This window comes from Lepidochelys kempii, chromosome 23, assembly GCF_965140285.1.
Source record: "Lepidochelys kempii isolate rLepKem1 chromosome 23, rLepKem1.hap1, whole genome shotgun sequence".
NCBI lineage: Eukaryota > Metazoa > Chordata > Testudines > Cheloniidae > Lepidochelys > Lepidochelys kempii.
The window spans coordinates 1,195,218-1,204,289 of NC_136402.1; the positions used below are offsets into that span (position 1 = coordinate 1,195,218).

Genomic DNA, 9,072 nt, shown 5'->3' on the forward strand with positions numbered 1-9,072 from the left:
TTAACCCACTCTCTTTAAACTTGTCCACGGCAGCAAGCGGATGAGCAGGAATTAGCTGCTGTGTGTGTGTCAGCTTCCCTTTGAAGGGGCTTTCTTTAGCCAAAACCATTGCCATTTTCACCAGCCGGGAGGGCGTTTGGAGCAGGGGCAATAGCTGGAGTGAGGAGCTCTCTTCTCCCCTGCGCTTTGTCAGGGCTGTTTTAAAAGCACTGCTTAGATGCAGGGGGCCTTTTCTGATTCCCATTAATGCTAAATGCCCCTTTCCCTTGGAGTCCCACAGAGCTGGGGAGGGCCCCGTCCTCTCACCCTGCCCTGCCCAGAGCGATGCTCAGATCCAGTAACCCCCCGGGTACCTTGTCTCACAGCCACTCTGCTGCTGCTGCTTTTTCTTTCTGTTCTGGGTTTGTCTGAATAAAATTCATCTGTGATTGCGTGGAGCCCTGGGTGGTGTCTTTCTTCGGCCTTGGGCAGATGAGACCTCGGGCCGCAGGGCTCCTGGGCTGAGCGCTCAAGGTGGAAGTGAAAGATAAGGGTCCATGTGTCAGCTACCACTGGCCAGAGAACAGACCTTTGGCTGGCCCCACATGCTGCACTCCCGTCATTATTTGTATGCCCCTGCAAAGCCCCATTCTGCTGGGTGCTGCGCCCCCACCCCTCGCACTGGACAGCGTCTGCCCTGGGCAGCTGCCTCTCCCAAGCCACATCTCCAGGCTACAGGTGGGGAATTGGTGCCCAGCTCCCGTGGCACTGTCTGCCTCCTGGTCCCACAGGGAGTCGGTGCCAATGTTGGAACTGAACCCAAATGAGTCCATCCCTTCAGCAGGAGTGAGGGGACCTGAGCCTGTCCCCTGAGCTGGGAGGGGGTTGGACCCAGGTGACACCTTTGCCCTGGAAACTGGACAAAGGCTGGAGGAGGAGCTGGGGGAAGGAGTGAGGCTGCTGGAGGGGTTTTTGATTGTACCCACAAGCTCTGTGTTAGACTGTGTTCCTATTGTCCAACAAACCTTCCGTTTTACTGGCTGGCTGAGAGTCATGGTGAATCCCAGGAAGAAGGGTGCAGGGCCTGGACTCCCCCTCACTCCGTGACAGTCACTTACCTGTCCTGCCTCTTAGCCTTTGTGCCCCGGTGTGGAAGTTCAGGACCCTTCACCTCTGGAAGTGGGTGAGAAGAGAGCCTGGTGCTGAAATGCTGCAAGCCAGGGAAGAGAGATAGGAGCCCTGGAGTGGGCTAGCCCCAGCCCTAGATAACACCAAGCATACGGCCAGTGTCCAGGTTTCCATGCCACTTACCAAGGCTCAGGGCACCCTCTGGTGGCCAAAAGGCAGGGACAGAGGGGTTTGAAAATACTCTCCTCCCCAGCACCGCACGGCGGCTGCACCGCTCAGAGGGGTGGGGAAAGCAGGCCCCACACCTGGAAAAGTGCAAGGGGCCCGACAGGCTGAGCTCAGCCCCCCTTGGGCACCGACGAAGAGGCAATTTTGAGAACAGCCAAGCCATTTGGAAACTCGGGCCCCACGCGTTGGAGTTGTAGCCTTGGGAATCAGGCCCTGAGCCCCCTGGGGAATCTCGCGCCGTCACTTCACCAGGGCAGCGGGCGTGTGAGCGGCAGTGAGCCCGACGGCACGGAACGGCTGGCTCAGTGAGGTCTAGGTTAGGATGTGAAGGTGTGACATGACACCTGTTTGCAGCCAAGGCCTTTAACACGTGTGGAACTGGCTCAGGTAATGCCTCAGCGCTGCTGATACATCTTAACCTCACGCCCGAAAGCCTCACTCGCACAGCTAAGCGGTGGTGGGCAGTGCAGAACCGGAGGCAGGGGGGCCGCCACACACAGATATCTAATGCCAAAGCCATACACGCTGGTTAGGCATGTCTCGTTATGGCAGGAGCAAGTGTAAGGGACTGTGGGGTGAAAACCCAAAATGATGGCTTTTAATGCCCATTTTTCAGATTTAAAGGGACAGCATCCACACGCAACCATTGTGTTTCTGCCTGCCGAGCACCTCTGCAGAGCACCCAGGGCCCAGGCCCGTGCCCGGGGCCGCAGGAGCAGAGCGGTGCCTGGGATGGGGCAACAGGGAGTTGGCCCAGAGGCTCTGCGTGCAGAGGAAGTGGCTGGAGCTTTTCTGTTCATTCTTAAGGGGTCTCCGCTTCCCATGTCTCAGGCAGGTTGTGGGGGATGGGAGGGGAGGAAGAAGGGGTAACTTGCGGGGATGGTCTCAGCATTCAAATGGAAAGCAGAGCCCCAGATCCCAGCACCCCGGGGCGTGGGGCGTTCGGAACAGAGCAGTGGAGTTGGCATCCTGGCTGTATGGGTTAAACTGTGGGGCTTAGCGACACAAACTGAGCTAAGGGGCAGTGACAAATTCCTTGCTGTGAGTGTCAGCCCCACCCCAGGGGCTGCAGCACACTGGGTGTCTCATGGGTCTTTGCTGCTTCCCACCAAAGCAGCAGGCAACGGCGGCTGGCAAACACAAGCTGCTGGACTCAGGTGATGTGAACTGGGGAGGCAGGACGCTAGCTAGCTAACCCAGGCAGGGGCAATTGTCTGCTCCGCAGTGAGCCCTGAGTGCACAGTGCTTCCGATCTAGTATTGCAGGGGTGGGACAAAGGAGTCGCTGGACCAGTGATTCTGAGCTGCTCTATGGCAAGTCCTCTGTTCCTGATCCTGTTGGTGAGCCTTTCACATATGACCTGAAAGGCCAGCCATGCTCACGCCTCAATGCAGGCTTGTGTGGAAGGATTTGCCCACAGGTTGGACTTTGCTCTTCTGTCCATGTTCATGGCACTTGCAGCCTGGACCTATGACACAGCACAACACTTACTGGGTGATCAGGGCTGAGAACCCCTATTCCAGGATGGCCCTCGGATGGACAAACACAGGCCTCTTGATTTTCATTGTAAGGTAATTTACACCCACTTGCAGGGCTCCTTTGCTCTGCCAGAGTGGCACAAAGGGGACTCAGTGTACATGAGAATGAGGGCATTTGGTTTTTTCTGGGCAATGTGGGCTAGATTTCCCAGTGCACTACTCCAGTTTTACACTGGCATAATGGGGTTTTGCTGGTGTAAAACTGGAGTAACTTCTTTCCCCCCACAATAGAACTTTCTCGGCCTGGCAACTTTGGAATGACGGGCACTGTTGCATCAGCCCCAGTTCCGCGGAAGGACAGCGAGGGATTCTCTTTGCTCCAAGGAGGCAGAGCATTCTTTTGCAAGAGGCCAGTTGCCCCTGTGTTTCTGAGCTCAGCCCGACGGGGAGGGGGCAGTTACGAACAGAACATGGTAACGATTGAGTCGGGCAGTGAATGTTTTGACGTCATAGAGATTTTGGGGAAAGGCACATTTGGGGAAGTGGTGAAGAGCTGGCGGAGGAGCACGGGGGAGATGGTGGCGATCAAAATTCTGAAGAATGATGCCTATCGGCGCAGGATCATTAAAAATGAACTGAAGCTGCTGCAGACCATGGCGGGGGTGGACTCGGAGGAGTCACACATTATCCAGTTCCACGAGTTCTTCCATGACGAGATGAAGTTCTACTTGGTCTTTGAGCTCTTGGAGCAAAATCTATTTGACTTCCAGAAGGAGAACAATTTCTCTCCTCTGCCTGTCAAGCACATCCGGACAGTGACCACGCAGGTGCTCAAAGCCCTGGCCAAGCTGAAGGAGCTTTCCATCATCCACACGGATCTGAAACCTGAGAACATAATGCTGGTTGACCAAATGAGGTACCCTTTCCGAGTCAAAGTGATTGACTTTGGGTCAGCCAGCATCTTCAATGAGGTGCGCTATGTCAAGGAGCCATACATCCAATCCCGTTTCTACCGGGCACCGGAGATCTTGCTGGGCCTACCTTTCTGTGAGAAGGTGGACGTGTGGTCTCTGGGCTGCATTATGGCAGAGCTGCACTTAGGCTGGCCCCTTTACCCTGGGAACAATGAGTATGACCAAATCAGGTACATCTGCGAGACCCAAGGGATGCCCAAGCACAGCCTGCTCAATGTAGCCAGGAAAGCTCACCACTTCTTCAAGAGAAACCAGCATGCTGAACTGGTAACCCAGTGGCAGCTGAAATCCTCGTCCGAGTACTTGGCAGAGACCAAGGTGAAATCTGTGGAGAGGAGGAAGTATGTTCTCAAGTCCCTGGAACAGATGGAGTCGGTGAACATCCACAAGATGATCTACCCAGACAATGAAGCCCTGGCTGAGTACTTTGACCTGAGAAGTATGGTGGAGTTGATCAAGAGGATGCTGACCTGGGACTCACATGAGAGGATCACGCCAAGTGCAGCCCTGAAGCACCCTTTTATCTCCATGCAGCTGCTTAGACTGAGCTACGAACTCACCCAGTACTATCAGCTCTGCCTGCGGGGCTTCCAGGAGTCCATCAAGCGGGAGAGCAAGGACAAGCAGGAAGTGGCTTTTTGCAACGCCATGGACGAGGACACCTTCTACCCAGCACAGGAGTATTTCAAGGAGGAGGAGCATGTACACGGCGTCTCTGGCCTCTCCAGCGTCCAAAGGACCATCGACCAGATGGACGATCTGAGCATTACCGAGCCAGGCAGGGAGGCTGCCATGAACTTGTTAGGTGAAGGTGCCAGGATGGGAGCGTATGAGCCCTCCACTCCTGCTGAAGTGGCCAGCATGACCCTGGGCCACATGGGAGTGCACAAAGGCACTTACCAGAACCCCCGGCTAAACCACGAGCAGCATCAGGAGCCAATCCAGGCCTATTACAGGAGCCGGTACGGCAGCTCCAAACACCGCAAGCACCCTCGTCACACCAAGTCCGACCCCACTTTTGGGAACTTGATCCTACTGGGACAGCAGTCTCCTGGCGATACTGTCAGCTGGGAAAATGAGAGCAATGCTGGCATCTCCCCTGTTGCCTCCTCCCTCCCAGAGCCCAGCAGCCTGGACGATCAGAGACATCCACTTTCTCCTACCACTAAGGTACCAGGGACACGTCCATTTCGGCTGGGCAGGAGCTGTGTTGTTTCATTATTAGGAGTCACCCTTCTTGGGGTCAGCTAACATAGGGTTTGCACCAGGCCTTTACAGATAAACCCGAGATGTGCAAGAATCTACCTGGATCTATGAGGAAGATCTACAAGGCAGATCCTTGAGCACAGTAGATACAGGGATCTACCTTGATAGTCCCACAACGAAACAAGGGATGGGCCAAGACCTCAAAGGTAGACACCTAACTCCCTTTGATTGCAATGGGTGTGAAGCGCCTAATACCTTTGAGAATCTGACCCTAAGTGACCACTAGCTGTCCTTCCCCATTGTGGTGACTGATCTATCTATCCCCATACACCATCTATCTATCTATCTATCTAACTTTGCTAGACACTAAAATCATGGACTGAATAGAGACACTGAATTTATCACAGCAATCCACTAACAACCCACCCTCAGTTGCCTTTTTTTTTTTCTCCCTCCCTTTCTTTTCCCCCTATGACTGGAGGGGGCCACTTCACCTTGAATGGTCCCTTGAAATATGTGTTAACTACTGTGCTAAATTTCAGAGTAGCAGCCATGTTAGTCTGTATCCGTAAAAAGAAAAGGAGTACTTGTGGCACTTGTAGAGACTAACAAATTTATTTGAGCACAATCTGTTCCACCTTCTATTTAGCCCTGACACTCTGAGTACATTTCCCAGACCTGAAGAGCTCTATGTAAGCTCGAAAGCTTGTCTCTAAGGTGCCACTAGTACTCCTTTTCTTTTTTCACCCACAGAAGTTGGTCTAATAATAGATATTACCTCAACCACCTTATCATCCATCCACCCATCTAATCTATCTATCTATCCATCTATATATCTACACCAATCACCTAGCTGCCAGTAGATATCTCATTCTTCTTATTTATCGTTTAGATACCATCCCAATTATTATTATCATCATATAGTGCCAAGAAGTGTCAACATAGACAGAAGGCCCATGTGTTAGGGATTGCACCTACTCAAAGAGAAAGGCAGATCCGTGCTACAAATAGCTGATGGTCTGACAGGCCAACAGGCAGACAAATGCAACCTCAACCCAATTCTGTGTGCAACCAAAGATCAGACATTCACAGGAGGTTGAGGGGAGAAGTTGCTCAGAAAGTTGGTTACTTTTGATTGGAGTTGTGGGGTGAGGGCATGTTCAGTGTTCGCTCTGGGTTAGACTGAGGCCAGCAGGCTGAGCAATCAGTTCTGGAGACAGGGTGGTGTACCTCTAAAGCATAGGGGTATTTAAGCCTTGGCTTCTGCCCTAAAACTGAAGTCTTATTAGTTATGAGGTGCACTGTGGTAGTGTCTGGAGGCCTCAGCCGAGCTCAGGACTCCATGATGGTTAATATTATTTATTCTACAATGCCCACAAGTGCCCTGCACTTAACCCAGAGAAGACACCGAAGAAGGGTCCCCGCCCAAGGAACTTACAATCTAAGGGCCCAGTTCTGCAAAGACTTAGGCACACACTTCACGTTATGCTTCAACGGGACCCCTCCCATACATGAAGCTAAGCACAAGTGTCTTTGCAGGATCAGGGCCAATAAAACCTGGATCCTGCAATGGGATTAGCATTGGCAGAGCCTTGTGCTTGCATGGAACCCCTCTGACTCAACTAGGTTGGTGTCAACCTGTATGGACTTGGTTGCAGGATCAGGGTCTAAGTCTGTTCATGTCTAAGCTGCTGTACCTGAAACCAGGATTGCACAAACTTTGCCAAGAGATGGACTGTGATGGTAACTCATCAGCATGCCAGGGTCTGCAGCTAATGTATGATTATTATTATTATTGATTGATTAGCTGTTTGTGTACAAAACCAATTGCAGCCTCCCTGCCTGATCTTTGATGGATACGACTGGTCCCATCAGCCAAAGATCTGCTTCCCTATCAAACAGACAGTGGCCACGAGTCATGTTGTAGAAAACCCATCTTCCATTCATGGTTACCTCTGCACTCACACAATTCCCCTGCAGTTCTGATGTCATTTGGGTTGTTCTTTATTAGTATTTAAGGACAGCTGAACCATGGCCAGAGATGCAACAACAGCAGGGAGGCTGGGAGAAGCTTCATTAACCCAAAATGTTACTTCAAAGCTTACCCTGCAGATGACGCGCTCTTGAGAGTCATGACTGGCTGATCAGGGACTACCTCCTTCCCTCCTCTTTGTCCTGACTGGCGGCCTGGCTGAAGCTTTTCTTGTCCCTGCTGGAGACACAGATGCTAATTTACATTCATTCAAACGGGGCTGTTGGGAGCTACATGGCCTCATGTGAAATTAAACTAGTCCAAACCGGGAAAACAGCTGAGTCCGAGAACTCTGGGCTGCCCTGTCCCTGAGACAAGGGCTTGGCGACCTTGGGGTTTGCCTGGCTGTACTAGTGTCCAAACCCTCAGCTTGTGTGAACAGGCAGAGCTGTATTGAAGTCAATGCAGCTCTGTAGATCTAGGGGTTTAGTACAGCTACAGCAGGGGCTGGAATGCCCCGTGTAGACGAGGCCGGCGCCCCAAGGAGCAACCTGTCTCTCCAGTCTCAGGAGTGAGGTCAGGTTTTGGGCCTGGTGTTCCTCTTGAGCCTCTACTTCTCGCCCACAGAGAGCCCAGCCGGAGCTGCCCGACCCCGAGCCGCAGCTGCCCAGTGCCAGCACCTGGCTGGGCGGTGATGACTGGCTGATTGAGAGGAGTGGGGAGAGAGCCCCAATCAAGAACGCGCTCCACCTCACGCCGAACAGGCACCAGCCCTACCTGCAGCACATCACGAGCCACCACTGAGCCCAGGGCAGCCCGCAGAGGGACAAGCCAGGCGGAGACACCCCCCACAACCCCTTTGCAGAGTCCTTTGCAGCCATTAAAGTATAGAGTGTTCCCACCTCAATGCCGTTTACTCGTGAAACCCAAAGCTATCTCCCTATTATTGACCAGTGTCAAACCCGGCTTGTCCAGTGGCCGGGGGGCCATGGTGCCATCCCAGGGCACAAAGTCCATCTAAGGGAAGGCCAAGGCCACGACTGCATGGGGATAGCAGCCAGCTGGGGGCATGTGGGCGTCACCCTGGGGCCGGCTCATGTCTATTTCAATAAATGATTTATCAGTGGCAGACCGTTGAATGTATATTGTTGTGGGATGGAAACCAACGCCCAAGCCCCCTTATCTCACTTCTCTCCCCACACCCTGTCCCCAGCAAGGCCAGCCCAGGGCCCAGCCCCCATCCGCCCCATGCTGCCCCGCCCCCAGGCACAGCAGGCCCAGGGGCCAGCCCCCTTCCACCCTCCCCACCCCCAGGAAAAGCCAGCGCAGGGCCCAGCCCCATTCCACCCCGCCCCACCCCCAGGCAAGGCCGGCCCAGGACCCAGCCCCACATCTGCCCCGCCCCGCCCCCAAGCAAGGCCGGCCCAGGGCCCAGCCCCACATCTGCCCCGCCCCGCCCCCAGGCAAGGCCGGCCCAGGGCCCAGCCCCACATCTGCCCCCCCCCCGTCCCCAGGCAAGGCCGGCCCAGGGCCCAGCCCCACATCTGCCCCCCCCTGCCCCCAGGCAAGGCCGGCCCAGGGCCCAGCCCCACATCTGCCCCACCCCGCCCCGCCCTCAGGCAAGGCCGGCCCAGGGCCCAGCCCCACATCTGCCCCGCCCCGCCCCGCCCTCAGGCAAGGCCGGCCCAGGGCCCAGCCCCACATCTGCCCCGCCCCGCCCCCAAGCAAGGCCGGCCAGGGCCCAGCCCCACATCTGCCCCGCCCCGCCACGCGCTATCTCAGAGTCGCCCCGCCCCCAGGCAAGGCCGGCCCAGGGCCCAGCCCCACATCTGCCCCGCCCCGCCCCCAGGCAAGGCCGGCCCAGGGCCCAGCCCCACATCTGCCCCGCCCCCCCCTGCCCCCAGGCAAGGCCGGCCCAGGGCCCAGCCCCACATCTGCCCCCCCCTGCCCCCAGGCAAGGCCAGCCCAGGGCCCAGCCCCACATCTGCCCCCCCCCTGTCCCCAGCAAGGCCAGCCCAGGGCCCAGCCCCCATCCGCCCCATGCTGCCCCGCCCCCAGGCACAGCAGGCCCAGGGGCCAGCCCCCTTCCACCCCTCCCCACCCCCAG

General features: G+C 55.6%; 1 protein-coding gene across 1 annotated transcript; it reads left to right on the plus strand.

Moving 5' to 3' along the window:
- The first annotated feature begins 3,260 nt into the window (after positions 1-3,260).
- On the plus strand, positions 3,261-7,769 carry HIPK4 (homeodomain interacting protein kinase 4). The gene is made up of 2 exons (XM_073322382.1): positions 3,261-4,957; positions 7,593-7,769. The coding sequence occupies exons 1-2, from the start codon at positions 3,284-3,286 to the stop codon at positions 7,767-7,769; spliced, it is 1,851 nt and encodes a 616-aa protein (XP_073178483.1). The 5' UTR covers positions 3,261-3,283.
- The last annotated feature ends 1,303 nt before the right edge of the window (positions 7,770-9,072 follow it).

What these genes read in the sequence shown, in the direction of transcription:
- HIPK4 (XM_073322382.1), top strand. Translation starts at nt 3,284, where the DNA reads ATGGTAACGATTGAGTCGGGCAGTGAATGTTTTGACGTCATAGAGATT. An exon ending in CACTTTCTCCTACCACTAAG is followed by an intron (nt 4,958 to 7,592) that starts GTACCAGGGACA and finishes TCTCGCCCACAG; the next exon opens with AGAGCCCAGCCGGAGCTGCC.